The sequence below is a fragment of the Capricornis sumatraensis genome, chromosome 3 (assembly GCF_032405125.1).
Source record: "Capricornis sumatraensis isolate serow.1 chromosome 3, serow.2, whole genome shotgun sequence".
Classification (NCBI taxonomy): Eukaryota; Metazoa; Chordata; class Mammalia; order Artiodactyla; family Bovidae; genus Capricornis; species Capricornis sumatraensis.
In genome coordinates this window covers 117614632-117638413 of record NC_091071.1, presented here as the reverse complement: position 1 = coordinate 117638413, position 23782 = coordinate 117614632, and the positions used below count along the sequence as shown (strand labels likewise).

General features: G+C 43.5%; 1 protein-coding gene across 8 annotated transcripts in view; it reads left to right on the top strand.

Moving 5' to 3' along the window:
* The window catches only part of CLASP1 (cytoplasmic linker associated protein 1), a 237209-nt gene that overhangs the window by 99721 nt on the left and 113706 nt on the right, over positions 1-23782 (top strand). For all 8 annotated transcript variants that reach the window (XM_068968563.1, XM_068968560.1, XM_068968561.1 and 5 more), the window contains exons 8-9: positions 18937-19089; positions 22227-22300. In XM_068968563.1, coding sequence (XP_068824664.1) covers positions 18937-19089; positions 22227-22300 — 227 coding nt within the window. The remainder of the gene's footprint in view (positions 1-18936; positions 19090-22226; positions 22301-23782) is intronic.

Sequence of the window (23782 nt, the reverse complement as noted above, 5' to 3'; positions counted from 1 at the left end):
TCCTTAAAGTTCTCAGTTTGGTGCAGACTGGTTAAATTATCCAAAAACTGTTACCTGTCCTGTAAGTAGGTTTGGGGTTTAGGTGACTGAATCATAAGTGGACAAGTTGTGAGTAGGTGTGTGGACTTCAGAATCCCTTTGTCTGAGTGTGTGTGTCTGTGTAGGGGGGCCTGGGCAGGTGGCTGGTCTGTGAGCCCTGGTTTCCTCGTGTCCCAGGTTGGGGAGGTTAGTGATTCCTATGCCACTACGAGGAGTGAATGAGGTGATGCATGTAACCAGTTGGCATGGCCCGTAAACACTGTCTTGTGTGTTACTGAGGTGCAGTGGAGGAGAGTCTGCCTGCTAATGTAGGAGATCCAGGAGATTCAGGTTCAATTCCTGGGTTAGGAGGATCCCCTGGAGGAAGAAATGGCAACCCACTCCAGTGTTCTTGCCTGGAAAATCCCATGGACAGAGGATCCTGGTGGGCTGCAATCCATGGCATTGCAAAGAGTTGGACATGCCTTAAGTGACTGAGTGCACACAAACCTGTTATGGGGACACAATCTAATGTGAAGAGAAAGTTGGATTTAGGTTTTGAAATAATGTGGTTGATGTTTTTGTTTAGATGTGAAAGTTCCTTCCAGAGAAACAAGATACAGAAGCAGATGTAGAATAAGGTATCTTAAAAAGAAGCTGCCATTCTGTGCCCCTGTCTTGGTTTCTACCACCACCAGGCTCCGTGGGGTTTGCAGATCCTAGAGTTGGACACGACTATGCGACTAATCACACAATCACATCACACAGGGCTGGAGCAGGGAGTGTATGCAGTCAGCCTGTAGAGCCAGACAGTAAGAACGTGTGCCGACAAAACAGAAGTGATGGTTTGTCAGCGGTCACAGGCGGCAGCTGAGGAGCGCCACGGACTAGAGCAAGAACAGTCTGAGCCATGAAGTGGTGCTGGGTTATAACCCAGAGCACAGGTGTTGATGAGGCTGTAATGATGCATACCAATGACTGAGTAAGTGTATAAGCAAGGAAAAGAGTTAAAATAAGTCTATAAGCAAGTCTCCATGCAGAATGAACGTAAATCATTTCTGTGGCCAGCCTCCCAGAGGAGGGGAGCGTGACTCCTGGCTTTGTGTGTGCTGTGCATGGTGTTGCCTTCCACAGGGGACGGTGTGGGAAGGGGAACAGCGCCCTTCCAGAGGAGAAACCTCAGCCAGACGACTGAGGCCAGCATCAGTGGACTTGTCGACCACATGTACTCTGGACGAGATGTGAGGAGAATGGCATTTTACCTCTGAGCATCTTCTTTCTCAACCCATAAGCTCTATGTACACTTGGGAACCTCAGGCAAACCCAAATTGAAGGACTTTCTATAAACTACCCAACCCGCATTCCTTGAACTGTCAAGGTCGTCTAGAACAAGGAAGTCTGAGAAATGTCACAACCCAGAGGAGTGTGGTGGTGATTAAATGTCATGTGGTGTCCTAGATAGGGTCCTGGGACAGAGAAAGGATGGTGAGGAAAGTAGGGAACTCTGAGAAAACCTGCTCATGGACTTTGAGTTAATAATGACATATCAATATTGGTTCATTAATTATTATCAATGCTCCAGACTATTGTTTATATTAACAACAGGGAGACAGGGTGTGGGGGATAGGGGACCCTCTGTACTCTCTTCACAACTTTTCTGTAACTTGGATCCTATTCCAAAACAGAAGCTTCATTAAAACCCCAAAGCAGGAATTCCCTAATGCTCTAGTGGCTGGGACTCTGTACTTCCACTGCAGGGGCCCTGGGTTTGGGGGAACTGGGATTCCATAAGCCTCCATGGCCAAAACAAAATAAAACAAAAACAAAACAAAATGCTGGAAAGTAGTAAGGGAGTTGGGTAGAGAAGCTTTTTAATCTCACTTTGTTTTCTTCTAATATTTCAATTATTTAACCATGTTTATACATTTGTTGATTTTGTTCTTTTGAAAGAGATTGCAGAGTTTGTCTAGGTGGTGGAATTCATTGTATTGCCAGAATCTCACCTCTTCTTTGACTCTGAGTGTGTGCTCAGTCGATTCCGACTCTTTGCAACCCCAGGGACTGTAGTCCACCAGGCTCCAGGCTCCTCTGTCCATGGAATTTTCCAGGCAGAAATACTGGAGTGGGTTACCATTTCCTCCTCCAGAGTCTCTTCCTAACTGAGGGGTCGAGTCCACATTCCCTGCTTTGGCAGGCAGACTCTTTACCACTGCACCACAGAGCTGTCTAGGTGGCGAGATGAGGTGCTCTCAATGGTTAACGTTCTGCGAATTTGAACATTATACACAGAACATTAACCATTTGGAAAGCGTCTGTCTACAATGCAGGAGACCCAGGTTTGATCCCTGGGTTGGGAAGATCCCCTGGAGAAGGAAATGGCAATCCACTCCAGGACTATTGCCTGGAAAATCCCATGGACAGAGGAGCCTGGTAGTCTACAGCCCATGGGGTCGCAAAGAGTCAGACACGACTGAGCGACTTCACTTCACTTCACTTCATTGTTATTTTTTGAAAAAAGATTGGAGGCAAAGAGACTGGTTTGGACACTATTTTAATAGCAGACATCCAGGTAAGAGGTGAGGCAGACCTGAATGAGGACAGCCTCAGCGTGGTGAGAGTGGTGGTGAAGGGGAGAGCCGGGGGGAGCTCTCTGGCCATGTTTCAGGATGATGTGGGGGGAGATGGCTGCCTGACTGAGTGGTGCTGGGACCGGCCGAAGCAGGGCACTTGGGGAATGAGCAGTTTTGAGGGTGGAGAAATGACTGTAGTTTTAGACGCTAGAACTTAGAAGTCTCTTTGTGTGTGAATTCCAAGTGGGTTTGTATCTTGGAGTAGGGATGGGGCTGGTATTAGAGGATTATAATTTATTAGAATGTAGGTGTTTCTTTTCAGCTGTCATCTTATTTTTCTGTCTTTTTATGTTGGAATGTGATCATTTGCTTCTCTTGGGTTCTTGAGAATGCAGTCATTAAATCAGGGATGGAGGATTTGAAGGATTATTGCATGAGAGGCAGACAGCTCTGGGTGCAGTCACTTTAATATGAGACGATGTTCTGGTTGGGAACCTCTTCCAAATTTGGCTCTAGATTTTTCCAGCTGACTTGTTTTTGCTCCTGTGTAGTGGTTGTCGAGAAGAATTGGGTCAGGGTTGGTACAGTGATAATTAAAATGACATTTCGAGATGAATGCAAGATGTAGGTCTGATATTTGTGGGGTTTGGGTTCTGACATTAATTAAGCACAGTACCCCTTTAGGGCAAGTTCAAAGGTAACATAAGTTGTATAGTCAAAAGGAGAAAAGAATGTTGAATCAGTGAAACAATCCATTGCGATTTTTGTCACTATGACATTCAGAGATTATCCGAGGTGTTGAAAGATTAGTTGCCACTTCCTGGAAGTTCAGTTTTCAGTCATCAGTATGCACACTTTGTTCACAGCAATTCACGGTGCTTAAAACGTCCCCCTTTTCCTATGAAATAGTAAACATGTCCACATATGTTCACTGAAAATAAATGTCTTCACTGTAGTTAGTTTTTGAGTACTTTTGTGAGAAGTGAAGTGAAAGTTGCTAAGTTGTGTCCAACTTTTTGCTACCCCATGGACTGTAGCCTGCCAGGCTCCTCTGTCCATGGGATTCTCCAGGAAAGAATACTGGAGTAGGTTGCCATTCCCTTCTCCAAGGGATCTTCCTGACCCAGGCATTGAACCACAGTCTCCAGCATTGCTGGTAGATTTGTGAGAACTACCAAGTTAAATGCCCTACTATAACTTATTACCATGTAGACAATTAGTGTCGTTATAATTAGTAATTACGGCAGTCTGTGTGCTTGCGCTATCTCGGAATCAGTTCTGACTGCCGCTTGGGTTATCTCGGCCCAGGGGCTTCACACATGTGGATCCCACTGGAGTCCACACTCCTTGTCACCCAGCTTAATTAACATCTGCTCAGTTTCCAGATGTAACCTTGCAGAGACTTCTCAGGGTCCCTTCCTTGGGCCTCTGAAGCCTCACTGTGGCTGTCAGCTCTGAAAGTGGAAGCGCTTCTGAACTGTCAGCGTCCAGTTCAGGGACACGTGAACATCTTCTGAATACACAGATCACGGGTGTGTGAGTGATAGTTATTCTACAGATGAAAGACAGGCATAGAGAAGTTTAGTAACTTGTCCAAACTAAGAAATGGTGCCAGGTTTTGAAGTCTGGAGAAGAACTCTCTGAAATCTGTGCATTTTACCTTTCTGCGTGCTGCCTCTCAAAGCTAGAGTCACATGGGGAAGATTGAACTCCAGTTACTGTTTGGTTTTCTCAGTGTGGCTGCACACTAGCTGTGTTAGAAATGCCAGACCTTTATCCAGCAGGAAATCGTTGACTATGAGGTCGGAAGGCTCTCCCTGGCCCATCCTCCTGGTGGATGTGCACAGAGACTGGGTCTAGACTCTGCTGTCACCCAGTGGCACGCATGAGTGTACCACCTCTGCACACAGCCACCTCCGGCACAGATGCCCAGACATTGAAAACGGATCTACTTACTAATCTTTGGAGTTGAGAGAATTGATTGAGCAAGACAGAAAAAATAGTAGATAGTTGGAATGGGCTTCATGAGCTCTTCTTATAGCCAGGTTCAAGGGCTGAGTAAGTGTAAGCATTTGATTTTTATAAAAATTAAATTGGAAAAGAAAACAATCAAAAGATCCTCTTTTTTAATCCTAAAGTTTTTGTTTGGTACCTTTAGTTTACTTGGATTTCTTTGTACAGAAGTGTGAATTAGGTTTGAGTAGGGCTAGGATAGGCAGTCACAGCAGCATTTTGACCGCTTTGTAATTATGTAAATAATTAACAGCATTGTGAATTCCCAAGTAGCTATGAGAATAAGTTCAATAAAATATACTAGGGCCTTCAGTTCAGTTCAGTCCAGTCGCTCAGTCGTGTCTGACTCTTTGCGACCCCATGAATTGCAGCACGCCAGGCCTCCCTGTCCATCACCAACTCCCGGAGTCCACTCAGATTCACGTCCATCAAGTCAGTGATGCCATCCAGCCATCTCATCCTCTGTCATCCCCTTCTCCTCCTGCCCCCAATCCCTCCCAGCATCAGAGTCTTTTCCAATGAGTCAACTCTTCGCATGAGGTGGCCAAAGTCCTGGAGTTTCAGCTTCAGCATCATTCCCTCCAAAGAAATCCCAGGGCTGATCTCCTTTAGAATGGACTGGTTGGATCTCCTTGCAGTCCAAGGGACTCTCAAGAGTCTTCTCCAACACACAGTTCAAAAGTATCAATTCTTCGGCGCTCAGCTTTCTTCACAGTCCAACTCTCACATCCATACATGACTACTGGAAAAACCATAGCCTTGACTAGACGGACCTTTTTTGGCAAAGTAATGTCTCTGCTTTTGAATATGCTATCTAGGTTGGTCATAACTTTTTTCCAAGGGGTAAGCTTCTTTCAGTTTCATGACTGCAGTCACCATCTGCAGTGATTTTGGAGCCCCCCAAAATAAAGTCTGACACTCTTTCCACTGTTTCCCCATCTATTTACCATGAAGTGATGGGACCAGAAGCCATGATCTTCATTTTCTGAATGTTGAGCTTTAAGTCAACTTTTTCACTCTCCTCTTTCACCTTCATCAAGAGGCTTTTTAGTTCCTCTTCACTTTCTGCCATAAGGGTGGTGTCATCTGCATATCTGAGGTTATTGATATTTCTCCAGGCAATCCTGATTCCAGCTTGTGCTTCTTCCAGCCCAGTGTTTCTCATGATGTACTCTGCATGTAAGTTAAATAAGCAGGGTGACAATATACAGCCTTGACGTACTCCTTTTCCTATTTGGAACCAGTCTGTTGTTCCATGTCCAGTTCGAACTGTTGCTTCCTGACCTAGCAGCAATAAATTGGTTTTAAGTCAGTGTGTGTTACAGTTATTCAAAGGCCGTATTCTTACAAAAACTATAGAAAACCATCAACTAACTATAATGTGACTTTTAACTTTTCAGATGGTAGGATAGGGATTCAGATTTGAATGAAAATCGTACTAGAGAAAGAAGACATAATAATAGTTGCAGAAAATGTAACAGACTCAAACTCTTGAACATTTACTCAGAGATATTTTCTAGGAAAGAACGCCAAATTCTTTAAAAAACACGGTGGATTTTTGTTTGCTATGGTGGTTAATTCTTTCTTGGAATCTCTTTTCGAACTATCTTGAGCTTGACTGATCTGTGTTTCATAGGATTTAGGGTAATCTTTTGATAATCCTTTTGATAATCTGTTTCCTAGAAGAAAAGCCTTGAAAGGAGTTAAAAATTCATGCCTGGTGAATATGAGTCAGTAGTGAATTGACTTTAACTTTCTACCAGACTGTGTGTAGGGGCCGAAGCAGGATGGGTTCCAAGTTGTATGAGGATTGTCTTCTACCCCAGAGCACCTGTGGCATCTAGAAGAGAGGGCGTGGCTTAGGTGACCAGTGAGTTAAGCCTCCTGTGTCCCTTTTCCTCCTCCGGCTGATTGGCCTGGGGTTGGGTGGCTGGTGGAAGAGCAGCAGGGTGGTCCCAGGTCCCCGCTCTGGGATCCTCGTGGGCTATGGGAGCATGAGAGGAGAGCTGCCCCCTGGACTGGCTCCTCCTGCGTTTCTCTTACTGGATGTGTCCAGAGCCCTGATAGAATGTAAAGCCAGGTCTTACATCTGGCCAGAGTTCGTGGGGCTCACCAGTCTGTGTTAATACAGAGACAGTTTAAGTCTTCCCTGAGCTCCATGGCCAGCTCTTCCGGCAGAAAGGCTGGTCCATCCTGGTCTTCCCTACCGCTCCCCCGAGAGCCCTTTGATACGCAGGATGATAAAGTAGCCATCTCTTGGTGCCCTCCGTTTTGATTGGTTCCAAGGAGAAATTTATAGTCTCTGTGAGGTGTGTAGGGAGATACTCTTCTTCAAGACTGGTCTTCTGTACCTGCTATTGCTATGTTGCTGTGGGTTCTTTTCTTTGGGGAAGGCTTTGTAGTAACGTGGTTAGTTTAAGTTGGGCATCCAAACAGGTCAAGAGATGCCAACTTGAATAACTCAAACTTCTGGACATGACTTGGAGACTTTGCCTTCAGTCCTTTGTTCCCTGGTGCCCAGGATGGGGACATTCCCAGAACTGTGGGGCTCCTGGACACATCTATGTGCCTTGGCCCCTGGCTGGTTTGTTCACTGCCCCTGTCAGAAGTTCCTTGCCCCTCCTACATTTGTCCACAAGGAGTCTTTGGAATGTATTCTCTCTGCCTATGTGCTCTCTCAGTGGGGCTGTCTACCACTTGCCTGCACTGTGTAGGCTGTGTGGCCATTTGGAGTATTCCACAGTCACAGTTCATGTTAAGTCCTCTGCTGTCAGACCCAAGCAATGGAGTGAGTCATGTCGGAGTGTGGGTGGGAGGGCACAGTGGATGCTTTCTGAGTTTACTTGTCTCTGTTCTCTGTGCCCCTTTTCTGTATTCACTTGGCACATCCTATGCATGCCTTGAGCAAAGCATCGCACTGAGTCATGGCTGCTGTGAGCTGTGTGTGTCTGTTTCCCACGCTGGACCGTGAACTCCAGGATAAAAGCCACGCTTTTCTACCTTCCTCCCAGTTCCCTGCAGAGTACCTGGCACAGAGGTGTGCTTGGTAAATAGATGCTGAAGAGATGAGGGAAGGAAGGTGCATGTGTTGTACTCTTAGTGTTCTGAGGAAGTGTTCTATTCAGTAACACCCCACCCCCTCAGAGAGAGGAGACTTGCTCCCAGGCACCCATCCAGTTTTATTTCAGAAGCAACAAAGACCACCTCTCAGGTGACCCTGTGCCCTGAACTTGAACTTCCAAGTCACAGGGAGGCCACAGAGAGTTTAGGAAGAATTTAAAAGTTGATGCCTCTTGGGGGAAGCAGATACCTAATTTAGCTTTTTTTCTTTACTTTGTAAATGATGCATTTCTTCTGTGACCCTGAGAAAATTGTCGTTGAGCCCATCCCAGGGCTTTTTGACAAGGGGGCAGGTAGATCCTTTCATTTTGGAACCATCTGTAGGGAAGGTGGTTTAAGGCCTTCTTCTGTTTCTCAAAAAATGTTCGTACATTTCTTTTCACTGTATAATTTGAATTAGTTCTGTGTCATAGTCTTCTGATCCATGAACATGAAATGTCTTTCCATTTAGTAGGTCTTTAATTTCTCTCAATAACATTACATAGTTTTTAGCAGACATGCAAACATTCTTTTTTGTTAAAATTACTAAGTATTTTATTTTTCTTGATGCTATTGTTAATTGAATTACTTTCTTAATTTCATTTTTGGATTGTTCACTGCTGATGTATAAAAATAAAATGACTTTTTCTGTGGTTTTAATCGTGCGGTCTCTCTGAAATAATTTATTTGTCCTACTAGTTTTTTAGTGAATTCCTTAGAACTTTATATATGCAGATTATGTCATCTGTGAAGAGAGATAATTTTATTTCTTCTTATCTAATCCAGATTTTTTTCTATACTAATTGTCCTGGCTAGAACCTTGAGTATACTGTTGAATAGAAGTGGTGAGAGCAGGCTTCTTGTCTTGTTCCTGATCTTAGGGGGAAAGCATATAGTCTGTTCCTATTAAATAAGATTTAATAGTGTGCTTTTTGTATTTTGTAACTGGTCTTCATCAGGTCAAGAGAGTTCCCTTCCAGTCCCTGTTTGTGGTATTTTTAGCATGAAAGGTCTTTTTCCTCCCCAGTATTGGAAATATTTTTTAGTACCTCTGTTGAACATGTGTTTTTGTCTGTTAATATGATGTATTAATAAATTAATTAAGTTTTATATATTAAACCAATATTGCATTCTTGGGCTAAGTCCTGCTTGGCCATAGTGATAGTTTCTTATATGTTGCTAGCTTTGGTTTGCTAATATTTTGTTGAGGATTTCTGTGTCTGTAGTCATAAGAGATACTGATGGCTCTGTGTTTAAGAAATTATCTTAAGTGATTTTCTTAGGTAAGCAAGCATCTGTTACAAGAATTAAATAAAATGATGCACAGAAAGGTCTGAGCAGAGTTGCTCATCACACAGTGGCCAGTTTATGTGAGCTGCTGTTTTTTGTGGTCATCACGACTCTGATCCTAGGATCTTGAGTCAGACAGACATCGACCTGAAGTCTTCCTTCACCCCTCTTATTTATTAGTTGTGTGACTTTAGGCACTTTTGTCTGGATGTGTTAAGATTTTCCATCTTTAATGTGGAGTCGTGATGGTGCTTCTCTCTTGGGGTTGTCAGGAGGATTCGATGAGGGCCCCAGACACAGGGCCCGGCACACAGATAGGTATAGACATAGGTATGCATGCACTGTTGCCACTTTAAGCACATGACTGCAGTGGTGTTTTGAGGGTGAAAGATTTGAAATAATCGAGCTATCTATAAGTGATTGATCAAATATTATAGATGTGAGCAGTGTAATAATAGTCTTTAAAATGAAGTCTAGAAATGCATGTATATATCTCATGTATCATTGTGAATAGTCTTATTTTGGGGGTTGTACTTTGACTTTAATTTTTAAATAGGCTTATGCTTTATCAGAAAAAAAAATAAAGATATTTCTGACTGGTGGAAAATCAGGAAGGTTAAAAAACATTTAGGGTTGTATTTAGGGGGCTTCCCTGGTAGCTCAGTAGATAAAGAACCTACCTGCAGTGCAAGAGACCCGAGTTCGATCCCTGGGTCAAGAAGATCCCCTGGAGAAGGAAATGGCAAACTACTGCGGTATCCTTGCCTGAAAAATCCCATGGAAAGAGGAGCCTGGTGGGCGGCAGTCCATGGGGGCTGCAGAGTCAGGCACAACTGAGCGACTAACACTTTGACTTCTGGGGGTTGTATTTACCTTACTGTCTTTCTCAGACATTTTAATAACTTTGTTTGACTTTATTATCTAATGAAGCCTTATGTATTTTTAGAAGTCATGAAAGCTGAAAAAGATACATGAAGGATGGTTTGCATTCATTCAGAAGTTTTGACTTCTTTCCTGTGGACTGCCAGAGTTAAATACTTGATAGCCCTACTGTCTGTTGGCCCAGGCTCCGTTGTGGGTATTAGGAATACCAGAGAAGTACCAGCTGGTCTGTGCCCCAGGGACAGAGACAGAACAAATCTGCACACAGATCATTCCAGGGTGAGGCGGAGTAAAGGCACATGCATGGCTGTGCAGGACAGAGTCGGGCAGGATCACAGAGAACGCTGCATTCACAGTTTCACAGGATGTGCTTGGCATATGGGGCCATCAGCAGTGGCTTAGAGCTGTGACTGATCAAGACAAGAAACTTGGGGATTTACAAAAAGCAGCCTGCCTTTGAGCTTGTTATCATGGCTCCGTGCAGCCCCCTCTTGGGAGTACTAATTATACTCCAGTTACTAGGCTGCCATATTTCTCATTCCCTTGGAGAAGAGTTTCAGTAACAGGGAGTGGGTGAAACTGAGAGCCTGTTAGCAACATCAGCTTCCACAGGGTGACCCTCATGTAGGGAGACAGAGTTGGTTGTCTTTGTGGAGAAATGAGGCGTTTTCTCCCCATTGGCTTTCCGTGGGTCAGAGTCTGCCTCAGGAGTGAAGAGAGGAACAGCTTGGTGGTTTCGGTTCCGGCTTCCCTGGCAGATGGATAATGGAGAACAACTATCTCTTAGTTTCTGTGACATTTTGTTTGTCCTCACAGGTCGTGTGTACATTTCTAAGTGGATAGTATGAGTCAAAACTTGTAATTCCAAGTTCTATACACCTAACTCGAAGTCAGTCTTTAGACTGGTATGTTTTTCTGCCTCTTCGGTACCTGAAACTGTAGTCACGGTGGTGTGTAATGGTCTCATCAAAAGAGACTGTGTGTGGCTTTTTGCTTTGTATCGTCCCAGTCCAGCCTGATTGCAGTTCAGTCCTGAGGCTGCTGGGGCTCTGCTGGGTCTTCCCTAGGGGTTCAGATCTGAGTTGGGAAGCTGGTGAAGAGGCTGCTTCTGCCTGCCTGTGCTTGTGGCTCATCGCCAGTGTCTGTCCAGCATCTGGACCACTGTTCAGGACTTCAGTGCAAGTTCACAAACTTACTCAGTTTTGAGAATTATGCTACTTTGCTGCTGAGTCCACAAATGACTGTACTACTCTGTACTTTTAATTTTTTCAAAAGATCCCGTCTCTCCTGTGTTTAAAAATCTCTTTTGTATCTACAGTTCTTTTGGGCACGCTATTCTACTGCTATTTGCATTTCCCTGTGCCTGCTAATTGGGTTACCGGGAGTGATTGAGAGTTGGATGAAAAGTACACCGTCACACTGTAGCAATTTCATGTGTAATTTTTAAATGTCTTGTCCCAATTCTGTAAAAGGGGGAGTGGAACTTGGGTGATTTTTAAAGCATTAGAGGAACTGAAGGTGTCAATAAGCTTATCCGAGCTTATCTGAGAGCTTATCCTAAGCTGTCTCTTGAGAGAAGTGACCCTCAGAATGACAGCCTTGCAGTGGTGTCTGGAGATAGAATTAATTATTTCTTTGGGTTCAGGGAGAACTGATCCTTCTCTGAGAACATTTTCTATGTAACAGATGTTGTCTTGATGTGTGAAAAACTTTAAATTGATGTAACAGCACAAGCTCGCAAAGCTAAAAATACTCATTCTCACACATGTGTTTGCCTTAGTTGAAGCTCTAGAAAAGGAGCCTCTATTCTAACAAATGTCTGCTTAGCTGAAAAGCCTAAAGAAAATGGAAATTTAAGTGCCTTGTAGAGTTCAGTATGGATTGATTTAGTTGAAAGATACTGAAACATTTTAGACCATGAGGTCCCTCATCCTGGACTGGATCCATAGTGGACGCCCTCTGCACAGCACAGCAGCCAACACAGCTTATTTGTCCAGGTCAGGAACGGCATCTTCTACATCAGAGAAATTTAACCCCAGTTAACTGAAACTGGATGGATGCTTTTTGTAGGGCCTAACCCCCTTCTGAACTTGATTTTAATTTCTGGATGTCCCAGAAGCTGGAAACCATAGGGCATACTTATTTTTAGATGGTATACTAGTTTTCAAATAATAGGTTCAATTGACTTTTGTCCTCCAAACACCTTTTTGGGGGAAGCATCTCTAAAGTTAAAGCAGTGTGTCAAACTGTTAATCTCATAAATGAATATTCCCTTTTCCTTGTTCCCCTGAATTTCTGACTCAGATAGAAAACGTGAATCACTTTGTTTGTTGATGCACGGGTCACACAAACAGCCATGTAATCTTGCTATCACAGTGTCGTGGTGATGAGCGCTTGGTATCGTGCTGTTAGCTTGAGGCCTTGTGACGTGCAACTTAACCCCTGTGCGGGCCCTGGTGTTCTAGGCATTGCGGGTTCAAGGATTTTTCTTTATGTGTGTTTGCTTTTTATCATGTCTGTGTATCTGTTGGGCTTTGAACCATCACTTCTCATTCCTATCACTGTGCTTAACTCCTGCGTTCTGACATCCCTTCTATTTTTTGTATTTATTTACTTCTGACCTGGTTAGAAATTTAGGTAAGTCAGTCCATCAGATTTGTTTTCGTAGGAGAAGAAAAGAGGCTAAGTTGGAACTAATAGAGCTCAGTTTCTAAAATCCCTCTACTGGCTGCCTGTTCCCCTTCCCTTCCTTGGAAGCCATTTCCACGTGGGTACTGGTGATGAAGCAGCTGCCGCCTCGTGTAGCATGTGCAACATAACGTCTGCAATGAGTGTGAACAATTTGTGATGAGCCGTTAAAACTACAAGCTATTTGAGGACAGACTCTGAACTGCTTCCATTCCCTTCATACTTGCCCCATTTTCTGTGTGGCTCCCCCTCCAGCAACATACGTCCTCATGCCCCACCCCCACCCCGTGCCCACATGCCAACAAGGATGCTTTCTCTGGCCACGGGATATTCTGCCTATAACATGAGAATATGAGGAGGATAGAAACCAAATGTTGAGTGTTTTAATCTTTGCTTTAAACAGTTACCTTTTGCAGTAATTCAAGTATAAGAAGAAAGCCTTACATTACCTGCACATTTGCTCTCACTGGTGCCCTTCATTTCTTAGTGTAATTCCAAGTTTCCATTTCATACCATTTTCCTTTTGCCTGGAGGGCGTCAGCATTTCCTGGAACGAGTCTGCTGGCGATGAGTTCTGCTTTCGTTCCATCTCTATTCTTAAAAGGTATTTTTGCTGGATGTAGCTAGGTTAATACCTTTCTTTTGCCATTTTAAAGATGCCATTCTGTTGTCTTCTGCCATACGGGGCTTCTGATGAAGCCTGTTGTCGTTTTGTCCCTCTGTATAGAATGTGTATTTTTCCCTCTGGCTTCTGCTGACGGTGTGGTTTCACTGTGTTAGACTGCTGGATATGGTAATAGAGTGCAGCCATGCTCAGTCCTTCACAGGTGTCCCTTGGCACGTGCTGCGCACCCTATCACCAGGCACTGGTTACTGCTGAACTGTTAGTGGAGTCCTGCTCAGCCACTGGTTGGTGCCACAGTGCGCCTGCTCAGCCATTGGTCGGTGCCACAGTGCGCCTGCTCAGCCATTGGTCGGTGCCACAGTGTGCCTCTCTCCCCAGCAAGCAACTGTCCATGAATGACCTTAAGTGGCCCATTCAACCAATGATGGGAGGGGTGGTGGTCTTCAGGCAGAGAGTGAGGTAAGAGGTGGATCCTGGCCTTTTCCCCAGGGCCCTCTCACTCACTCAGCCTCATCTCAGTGGTTGAGTTGGAGGGGCCCAGGGAACAGGCTGGGGGCTGTGTCCTGCAGGGCTCCAGAGCCCTGGCCATGGCTGCCCACTGGCAGGGCCCAGGCCTTGAGGCTGTGAACCTCTCCCCATCCCCAACTCTATGACCTAATGGCAGGGCCATCTGCATAGGATGCAGTCTGTAGAACGTGTACCGTGCTGTCTGGGCAGCCTGAAGAGCCTGAGGGCCAGTTGGGTCCTGGGCGTCTGGCTCCCTCACTGATGACAGCTGGGCGGGGTCCGAGGACCTGGCCCTGAGGGAGCTGCCAGCTAAGTTCTGCCTCCTCTTAGCCGGACCTGGACCTCAGAAGGTGAAAGTTGTGCCTTGGGTCCTCATCCTTTCTTGTCAGAACAGAGAATAACATTCGTTTGGTGGAGGTTTACAGGAACACCATTACCTGACCTTGACCTGACTTCAAGAAAAAAGATCTGAAACCAAGAAGTTAGCAAACAACTCACCACGCCCCTGCCTTACCTTCCCTGGGAAAGGATTTTGCTGAAAGCTTTTAGGGAGTCTGAGGTTTTTAAGGCACGAGCCAGCCATCTCCTTGATTAGTTCAGTTCAGTCGCTCAGTCGTGTCCGACTCTTTGCCACCCCATGAATCACAGCACGCCAGGCCTCCCTGTCCATCACCAACTCCCAGAGTTCACTTGTACGGCCCTGCAATAAACTTTTTGTTACAGAGCCCAAGCTCATTCTGCTCACCACCTGACAGGCCAGTAAACTGGGAGATAAGTTGTTGGAACAAGGAATAATGACTTTAATCGGGAAGCTAGCAGACTGAGAAGATGGCAGACTTGAGCATCTTGAAAACCATCTTCCCTCCGTCCAGATTAGGGCTCCTTTTGTATACAGGAGCGGTGGGGAGGAGCCCACTGTGGTGCTGATCAGTGGCTGAGCAGGCCAGCTGACAGTTGGCTCACTGAGGGTCCCTTGCTTAGGGGAGGGGCCCACTATGGCACCTACTAGTGGCTGAGCAGGGCAGCTACAGCTCGTGCCTGCCTTGCTGCTGTTTCATCCTGAGAAGAAAGGTGCGACTGTTGAGCGATGCCGGGTCTGAAGAAGTACTAGGTTGCTCTAGTAACGTCATCCTCTGGTACTTGGTGGAGCTAGTGTGAAGACCTTGACTTTGGTGGTCAAGCAGAGGTGGTTGACATGACCATTACTGGGATCGCTGACTGAGGTGGTGGGTGCCGTGGGCTCAGCCTGCCACTGGCTTCACTGGTCAGCTCATGACCGATGAGGTGGCCAGAAGCTGGTGTCCCCAGAGCAGAGCTCCTGCCTGCCTGCTTGGTGGTGGACACAGGCTGGTCTGGTGGGCTAGGCACAGAGAGGTGTGGCGATGGAGTGGTCCCTGCACCAGGGAGGGAGGAGGGAAGGGCCCACCGTGCTTCGGGTTTGGTCTGGGGAGGCCACTGTTAACACTTCCATGCTCCACACTCCGACGTTTTGGTATTTGGCCTCACTGTGTGTGACACACAGGTACTTGAGTTTGGTGACAAGTATCATCCTACAGGTCTCTGAGACTATTCCTCTTATTTCTCCACTCTCCCTTTTGATATCTGTGTTTAATTTTGATTAATTTTTTTTATTGCTGTGTGTGTGTGTAAATTCTCATTTTCCCCCTTCTTTTGCAGTGTCTAACCTGCTTTGAATCCCATTTCAATTATATTTTCATTTCAGCTACTGTATATTCTTAATTTCTAGAAGTTCCATTTGGTTCTTTGAACTAGCTTCCTTTTCTTTCATTACACCCTTGAGTCCCTTTAATTCTTGAACGTGGATATAGCAGGTTTCTTGTGCGTATCTGAAAGTTCCATCGTCTCTGTCATTTCTTAGTGGGTCACCGTTTTCTGGTGGTTTTCCCTCCTGATTACGGGCCACATTTCTCTGCTTCTCAACTGTTTAGGAAATTTTGATTAGATGTTCTGTATTGTGACTGCTACATTATTGAGGATCCATGGTTGGTTGTATTTATTTAAAGAATGTTTGGCAAGGCAGTTAAGTCACTTGCAAATCTACTATCCTTAAGGCCTGTTTTTAAGCTCTGAGAGGACAATTTGGTGTATTAGTTCAGCCCCCCTTCTAAGGCCTGCTCTCTCTGGGGTCTCTAGTGAATGCATTCGGTGAGTCACTGAAAACACCCCAACTCTGGTGCTCGAAAATCTTCCCCTTAGTGTAAACTTTGCGAGTTGTTCAAATTACAGTTTCCTGGTCATTTTGTGCCCTCCCTTAGGGAATTTCACTCACATACATGTGGCCCAGAACTTAAGACGTTTCTAGAGCTCTCTTTCTGTGGGGCTTCCTCTTTCTCAGCACTCCACCCTGCAACTTCCAGCCACCTCAGCCACCCTGAAGTCTGATCTTCATTTTCTCCACTTCACAAGACTGCCAGCTTCATTTTGGGTTCCTCTTCCCCATCAGGGGTGGCCTGGAAATTTTCTCCAGGCAGGAAGTTAGAGTGATTGAAGTGCCCACCTGTTTGTTTCCCTTCTCTGAGACGTCACAGTTCTGTACTGCCTGTTGTCTTCTGAAAGTAGTTGTTTTATATATTCTGTGTGGCTTCTAGAAAGAGGTTAGGTCTTTGCTAACCCATCATTGTTGCAGGCGGAAGCCCCAGGCATTCAGTGAAATTGACCCATGAAAATAATTCTCAGTAACTGCACGCAGTTCCACACAGCATGCCTGCCTGTGTTAGAAAGAGAACTAAAGGCAAATTACATGTGTTTCTGAGTGAAGCATAGTTGTGGTCATGTCGCTCATTATTTACCTTCCCCACAGTCTGGGGCTGTCACTGATCTCCGAGGAGTGATGACCACAGTTCCACAGCGGCTGAGTAATGCTGGTGGCCCATGTGCTCTTGGGGCTCCCCGAGGACAGACAGGCTGCTTCTGCTGTCAGTGCTCAGTGGGTGGCCTCCTTCTGTATTTTAAGACCAGGTTTTACTCTTGGATCCAGGCTTCCCTGGTGGCTCAGATGGTAAAGCATCTGTCTGCAGTGTGGGAGACCCGGGTTCAGTCCCTGGGTTGGGAAGATCCCCTGGAGAAGGAAATGGCAACACATTCCAGTCCCCTTGCCTAGAAAATCCCATGAACGGAGGAGCCTAGTAGGCTACAACCTATGGGATCGCAGAGTTGGACATGACTGAGCGACTTCACTTTTTTTTTTTAATTTTTTACTCTTGGAGGGATCTTACTAGTGTGCTCTGCAGTTTAATAATCACTTTTGAGTCCATATGGGAAGTCTGTGCTAACAGACCACTGAATATCTGAATCATTAAGACATTGATGCATGGATTGAAGGAGCCATCTGTGAAACAGCACAGCTTGCCAGGTGATCAGAAGTGTAAAGGCATGTGGAGGGAAGCTAATCTGCACAGGATTCTGCATTTGTGAGGATGTGATTCCTCCTCTGTCGTCATTTTTTTGGTTAGTCGCTAAGTTGAATCCAACTCATTTAGACCCCAGGGGCTGTAGTCTACCAGGCTCCTCTGTCCATGGGATTTCCCAAGCAAGAATATTGGAGTAGGTTGCCATTTCCTTCTCTCGGGGATCTTCTCAATCCAGGGATTGAACTCACATTTCCTGCTTGGCAGGTGGATTCTTTACCACTGAGCCACCTGAGAAGCCCGGTTCCTCCCTTACTGTTGAATAAAAGGAGCCCTATGATTTGAAGTGGATTGTTGGTGAGCTGTAAGGAACATTGACTTTCACTTAACATTAGGGTCTTGGGTAGACACAAGACTTGGCTGTGGATAGTTCAGCTGAGAAGCAACTAGATCAAGAAAAACAGATTATTTCTGTTTTTGGTCAACAGTTACTTTAGACTTACTGGTAAAGAACTAAGCCGTTTTTCAGAAATCATGAATATCGCCAGCTATGGATGTTAATTTTCTTTTTTTGTTTGTTTTTAGTAACTCCTAAGTTCTTTATTTATCCTCCTGACTGACCCACACATGCTACATAAGCCCTTGGTGTTCTGTATAGTGCACTGTGATAAGCTTTAATTTTTTGTCATCAAAATGCTGTTCATCAGTATGCTCAAAGATGGTTTCTTAATATATATATATATTTTTAAAATACAACTTGAGGAATATTGATGGGATCTACTGCTGTCTAAGGAATTCCCTTATAGCTCAGTCAGTAAAGAATCTGCCTGGAATGCAGGAGACCCAGGTTTGATTCCTGGGTTGGGAAGATCCCTTAGAGAAGGAAATGGCAACCCAGTCCAGTATTCTTGCCTGGAGAATCCCATGGACAGAGGAGCCTGGTGGGCTACAGTCCATGGGGTTGCAGGAGTCAGACATGACTTAGAGACTAAACCACCACTACTGCTATCTAGAAAATTTAGAAGTTAATGAATTTATGAAAAAAATGCTTAATTTCGCTAAAATGCAACATTGAAGAAGAGGTTGTTTTGCAGGGGGAGAAGCCTATCAAATTTTGTTTGAAATTTTTAAATGGTGGTATTTTCAGTGTTGGCAAGAATGTGGCAAGAAACTCTTGAATTTTCAGGAAAAGTGTGTATTTCTGTATGAACTTTCTGAAGATAATTTGGGTAGTATACATCAAAAGCTTTTATATTCTGACTCAGTAATATTGCTTCTAGGAATTATTTTTCTTAAAGTTATTAGATGTTCAAACAAAAATACAGGTAGAAAGGTGTCTATTGCAGTATTATTTCTAAGCATAGGATATTAGAATATCCCTGTCTTAGCAATGAAAATGCTTTTTATTTATAGCATTTTCCAATTGCAGAGTACCATGAAACCGTTAAAATGGCATTTATGAAGAATATTTCATCATGTGGTAAAATGTACATTTGAAATAAGCAATTTTCTAAAATGGAATATAGTCTTACATTAACTGTTAAAAAGTACATGAAAGAATGGCTAGAAATATACCAGATTGTTAAAGTAACTGTTCCTACATGATACTTTCATGAGAGGTTGCTTTCTTCTTTATGATTTTTCTATTTTCTGAAACTGGAATGGAAAGCATTCCTGATATGTGAAAGGAAACAGGGTGTTCGTAGCTGCATTCTTGACTCACCTAAGCCTTTTCTAGACCCTGGGTGGGCATCTCAGATTCCAGAAGAGAAAGCAAACCATTAATCTCTAATTAAAACTAGTTGCTGTTTTCAGTTGAGATGAAAAAGTACTTAAAAATTTAAAAAAAGAAAAAATTTCTTTGCTTACTCTTCAGATAAAAACTTTGATGATGAAGATTCTGTGGATGGTAATAGACCTTCTTCCGCCAGCTCTACGTCGTCCAAAGCTCCAGCAGGCTCACGGAGAAACGTTGGAATGGGGACCACCCGTAGGCTCGGCTCCTCCTCTCTTGGATCCAAGTCTTCAGGTAGGATCAAGTCCAAGCACAGTGCTGCAGGGTCTGCTGTGTAGGTGCTTAAAGCAGATGCGCACGCTGCTCACTTTCTGTGTCCTTTAGAGGCGCAGTAATTCTGTGGGCAGTGTGAGTCCACTTTCTCTTCCTCAGGTAAATTGGTTCTCATCTATGGGTGCTGATAAGCTGGTAGAATGTACGTCTGAACTGCTGTATTGCATGTTTGCTGAGGCAGAATCTTTGGGTGTGTGAATCCACCACAGAGCAGAGCTCGTGGTATACTAATGGCGTTGGGCTCCTGCCGTGCCTGATGATACTTGCATGGTATCAGCCAATTTCTGTGTCTCAGGCCTGAGATTATCTAGAAGTTAGATTGTCTGTGGTGGATTCATGATGATGTATGGCAAAACCAATACAATATTGTAAAGTAATTAGCCTCGAATTAAAATAAATAAATTTATATTTTAAAAAAACACACACAAAAAGTATTTTGTCCTTGCAAGTAAGATTGTTCCTTGTGAGACCTTGTAAGATACCGAATTAGTGAATGGTCAAGATTAGCTAGCTCCCTGAGGCTTTGAAAATAAATTTATAAGGATAAATCTCTTTATCCTCCTCTTCCATCCCCTAATTTAGACTGTTTTGGGTCCTTATATATAATAACTTTCATTTTGCTGTCACATTTAAGTTTATACACAAATTACCTACTTAAAAATTTTTTTTCATTGAAGTATAGTTGATTTATAGTATAGTGAAAATTACTTACTTTTTACTTTTGAACCATGCTTCCTGTTAGCATTGGGCTTTTGAGCTTGGCTGGATGAACTAATCAGTTAAAGCTAGAGTGAGGACCAGCATCAGAATGCTGCCTCCTTGGGCTGGTCTTTCTTGCTGTCTAAACAGGCCTTGGATGTTGGTGTCCCACCTTGTCAGCTTGGTGCCCCCACAGCCTCTGCCCTACCATCTCTGTGTTGAGGGAGCTGCTGTTCTTAGTTCTTCCTAATCTTTTATGTTTTTTTTGAAATGCTTTTTTTTTTTTCAAATTTATTTTAACTGGTGGATAATTTATAATTATTTTAACTGGAGAATAATAATAATTTATTATTAACTGGACAATAATTGCTTTATAATGTTGTATTGACTTCTGCCATACAAAAATGTGAATCAGTCATAATTATAACTATATTCCTTTCCTCTTGAGCATCCCCCTTGCCACCTCTTGCCATCCCATGCCTCTTGGTCATCTTTTATTTTTTGGTTCATTTAAAAAAATATACTTTTGTTGTTGTTGTTGTTAAAGAGCTTAAATTCATACAACATGAAATCAACCATTTTAAAGGTAATAATTCATTAGCATTTATTATATTCATAGTGTTGGGCAACCACCACCTCTATCTAGTTTCAACACAGTTTTGAAACTAGACCCCATTAAAGGTCTTTCAAAAAAAGACCCCGTTAAAATTCTCCCCATTCCTTCCTTCCCCAGCTCTGGCGATCCCTCTAGTCTGTGTTCTTTCTCTATGCTTTCAGCTATTCTAGGAATTTCAGAGAAACGGAGCCATCCAATATGTTGTCTCTTGTGTCTGGCTCCTTTCACTTGGCGTAGTGTTTTTGGAGTTCATCTCTGCTGGAGCTTGTATCAGTACTTTATTTTTAAATGGCTGAACAGTCTTTCTAATCCGTTTTCTTGATCTGTCTTTGAGAAGCATCTGTTCTACAAACTAAGCTTAGAAAATTTCTGTGTGATCAGACCATGTCTTTTTGTTCCCATTCCTCACCTGTTCCCCTTCTGTAGATCCCACCTGTGTAGATTGTATGGCGATACCAACCCTGTCTTTCCCTCAGGCCTGATCCCATCTTTTTCCATTTTGTTTAACACCATAGTTGTGATTTCCCTGTTGACTTCTCATCAGACTCCATGGGCCCAGGCCCCAAGCGCCCTTTGACATGTGGCTCTCCGCTTCGCACAGAAAGGTGCTCAGTGCTTGTCGGCTTGGTGGGATCCAGGCCTAACCTAAAGCGCAAAGAGCCCCACTCACAGTGTGTTACTATTTTCTGTCTGTAATTGACTTGGGAATGCAGAGAAATACTCCTCAAGCGTGATGACATACATGTATGTACCACGAGCATCAGCTGTCTTTAAAGCCTTTTCTGTCTAGGTGGTCCATCAGGACCCCAGATGCCAACTAAGTTGTCAGGTGGGAAGGTCTGGAAAAGCACAAGGCTAATCAATATAAATCATTAATGACGGTTGCAGGGATGACTGTAGATGGCCATTCAGAAACCTTTAATATGAAGAAAAAACATCTGGTAAAATATCACGTGATTGTCATGTATGAAGTGACATATTAACAGAAAGATAAAGCTTTCTCCTGAATGATAGCAATTGTGGGGTCAACTTGCAACTGGCATATAAATGAAAAATTGACAAATTATTGTGATTTTAAGGAGATGGAAATTTTTTTCCTTGAAATGAAAATATTTTGAGACTAATATGAAGTTGAGGTGAAACAGTTAAATTCTTTAGAACTTATTTGAATGTTTCACAAATTTGTTATGTTGGATTCCTAACCATGATATAATTTCATTTATTCCCTGAAGAATTGAAATTTCTATTATATGTTCATTAGGAATCTTTGAAAAAACTTATATGTTAATATGGGGCTTCCCAGTTGGTACTAGTGGTAAAGACCCTGCCTGCCACTGCAAGAAACGCAGGCGATGTGGATTTGATCGCTGGAGGAGGGCATGGCAACCCACTCCAGTATTCAGGCCTGGAGAATCTCACAGACTGAGGAGTCTGGTGGGCTGTGGTCTGTAGGGTCGCAAAGGGATGGACATGGCTGAAGTGACTTGAATGCACACACATAGATTAATACAATATAAATCACCTAAATCCTTTAAAGTCTATACAACTGGCCCTCCTTAAGAAAGTACTATCTTTAGATGACTTTAAGCTAATATATGTTATACCGTAAAACCATTATACTTTATCTTAATACTGAAAGTCAGTAATGCTTGTCAGTGCCACAAAACTCTAAACTTTTATTGACTTTTAAAAGTTACAAATCTTCCAAAATTTAATTTTGATTTTGTGTATGAGTCCTCCAGTGCACACTGTTTACATTTTTAAAATTGATGTTTTTTTATAGCTGCAAAAGAAGGAGCTGGTGCTGTCGATGAAGAGGATTTTATTAAAGCATTTGACGATGTGCCTGTAGTCCAGGTGAGTGAAGATGTTTGGTTTGATTAAAAAGGATGGGCTTATTCTTCAGATTTCATTTTTCAAGCATGTGACACACACAGTTTCTTACTAGGTAGGGTAATTCTGACTGTCAGGACCACAGGAGGTCTAGGGTTGCAGACTAGGAAATGTTAGGGCCTCTCAGAACTGAAATGAAGAGTGAAAGTCACAGCCCAGGATGACCTTCCAGTTAGAACTGGTGAGAAGTGGCTTGCTCCAGTAGTGAGTTTGTGAGTCAGGTCACACAGAAGAGGGGAAAATAAGTGACTCCATTCCAAGAGGGAACAAAGAAGCATGCTTATGTCAGTATTTTCCTTAGAGAAGCCTGTAAATTTGAAGAATTTAGGTGTTTGAAAGGTATAAAAAATGTTTTCATAAAACCTTAGTTTATGCCATTGTGATACTTCGCTTAAGTACCGGGCATGTGAAGCAGAGATGACTTACAGAACTTGGGGCTCAGCCACTCACTGTAAACTGCTTTGTGCCCCAACATTGTCTCTTGTTGGTCGGGGCTTGTGGTCCATTGGATGTCGGTGCTCAGGATTCCTCCAGCACTTGATATCTGTGTGTGTCCCTTGCACCCACTGCTTAGTTGCCATGTGTATACAAAGCAGATGGCAGGTGTTTTAGGTTCAGGTTCATCCTTATCTCCTTGGCTTTCCTATCATGCCTTACTCTTGGTGGATTTTTTTCTCCCCCTTACTATCTTTGGAGTAAGATACAAGGATAAATGAGAAAAGAGGTTTGAAAGTGTTTAAGGTTACAAGCGTAGACACTTGTAAGGTTACAAGCATATAGCACTTGCTGTATTGCCCTTCACTGTGTTGTGCTCTGTAAATGCTGCAGTTTCACGTCTATGGGCACTTTGCCTCAAGCGTGTGTACGGTGCCCCTTCCCCATCAGCATTTGCTCACCTCGTGTCTCTGTCATGTTTTGATAATTCTCACAACAGTTCAGCTCTCCATCAACAAAAAGATTACAATTCTCTGAAGACTCAGATGATGGTTAGCATTTTTTTTTTTTAAGCAATAAGGGATTTTTAAATTATGCATATGGCCTTTTTAGACAGTGGGCATACTTTAATTGGGCAGTTAATAGGCTGCAGTCTAGAAAAATCTTTATGACTCACTTCATTGTGATATTCACTTTATTGCACCTGCAGTACAGTGAAGACACTAGAACTGACCTGGCAGTGTCTCTGGGGTCTGCCAGTATGGTGGGTGTTACAAAAAAAAAAAACAAGTCAGTGACTTGTGCATCTCCGCCCATTCCCCAGTGGGCTTCTTTCTCAGTTGTACATGAAATCATCTGTTATGGTAAAGCTGCATTTGAGGTGAGGTTATCCATATATAGGCATCAGAGCTGGTGAGTTTATATTCATGGTGGAAACTCATTCAGTGGCAAGCCTGTCTAGATGTTATCTCAGAGGTCCTTTTCTGAAAAATGAAATGATTTCTTTTACTG